Source organism: Solanum tuberosum, unplaced genomic scaffold, assembly GCF_000226075.1.
Source record: "Solanum tuberosum cultivar DM 1-3 516 R44 unplaced genomic scaffold, SolTub_3.0 contig00984, whole genome shotgun sequence".
Taxonomy (NCBI): domain Eukaryota; kingdom Viridiplantae; phylum Streptophyta; class Magnoliopsida; order Solanales; family Solanaceae; genus Solanum; species Solanum tuberosum.
Genome location: NW_006241665.1, coordinates 1 through 1,275, shown reverse-complemented (window position 1 = coordinate 1,275; position 1,275 = coordinate 1). Strand labels below are relative to the sequence as shown.

The 1,275-nt window shown below is 35.9% G+C and overlaps 1 protein-coding gene across 1 annotated transcript; it reads right to left on the bottom strand.

Annotated features, from left to right (window-relative positions):
• Positions 1-23: 23 nt before the first annotated feature.
• Positions 24-1,120, bottom strand: LOC107059417 (uncharacterized; the record flags this gene model as incomplete). The annotated part of the gene is made up of 1 exon (XM_015305928.1): positions 24-1,120. A coding segment is annotated over one exon (1,097 nt), but the record flags the coding sequence as incomplete, so codon positions are not given.
• Positions 1,121-1,275: the final 155 nt, after the last annotated feature.

Below are 1,275 nucleotides of genomic sequence, written 5' to 3'. Positions count from 1 at the left end.
AAAACTTCATAAGCATTGGTAACGACACTAATAAGCTCGTCAATATTTTTTGGAGCCTCTTGGTGTTGTAAGGCTTGAATAGCACTGAAAAATCCCAAATCCAAAACATTCATATCAGGAGAATTCGGTGGTTGACACATTAGGCGGATGTCAAATCCATCTTGTGAAGCTACCTGTCGAAATTCATCATCGTTTATTTTGACATGAGTTCGAGCATTATCTTGTTGAATATATATTGGATGAGTAGAGTCGCCAATTGGCCATTTTTCCTTTATAGAAGGAATAACCTTATCAATTAAAAATGATCGTATGACGTCCCTATTCACTACACTTATTGGTTTTGTCTCTAGCGTTCCTGCAGGACGATTAACACTGCCTCTTTGTGCTTCCTCTTGTATAACAAAGGGCCATATACCAATTTTTCCACAGAACAACACATTTCCTAAAGCATCAATCCGTGGCCGAGCTAAAGCGACTAAAAACATTATTTTAAGTATATAATTGCTACTTTTGCAACTTCGCAGCTGCTCTTCTTCACCTGGGAGCATGTAGTAAGTCTGCTTCTTTTTAGTCATGTAGAACCATTTTTCATCAATATGTACAATATTGTACATATCAATGAAACTTGGGTCATCTGGAATGCTATCACGATCAACCATTGACAAGCAGAATTGTAGTCGAGATATCTTATTTTGCTCTGTCAAAAAAGGCTTTATAGTATTTGAGTGCCTTTGTATCTCTTTTCCTTTCAAACGTCTACCCAAAGTACTTTTGTTTACATCTAATGAGCAAGCAAGAGTCCGGAGAGTTGTCCGCTTTCTAAGAGGGATTTCTCGAAAACGATTCATGTCAATTTCAATCCTCTTACGACCACAATTTTTTGCTTTTCTCCGGGATACATCATTTTGTGTACCATAACCTGATTGCTTCCAAATGCGATAAACTGTCCGCAATGATACTGAAAAATGTGATGCTACCATTTTCCGTACTCCTTGTCCCAATTTGCCGTTCACACTCTTTGCGAGTAGCATTTCGTACAATGCTATACGTTTATCATTGCTTAATTCTCTTGGTGTACTTGATGATTGTGACAACTCTTCATCATCACTACCATTACTATCTGTATGATTTTAATATTTTTAAGAAAATAGAGCACAAGTATACACATTAGAGACAATTCACATCATAAAAGACATACTAAAACAAATAACCAACATTAGTTGATAAGTTTAGAGCATTTTTTTTCATTTATTTAAATCTGCCATTTTTGATATG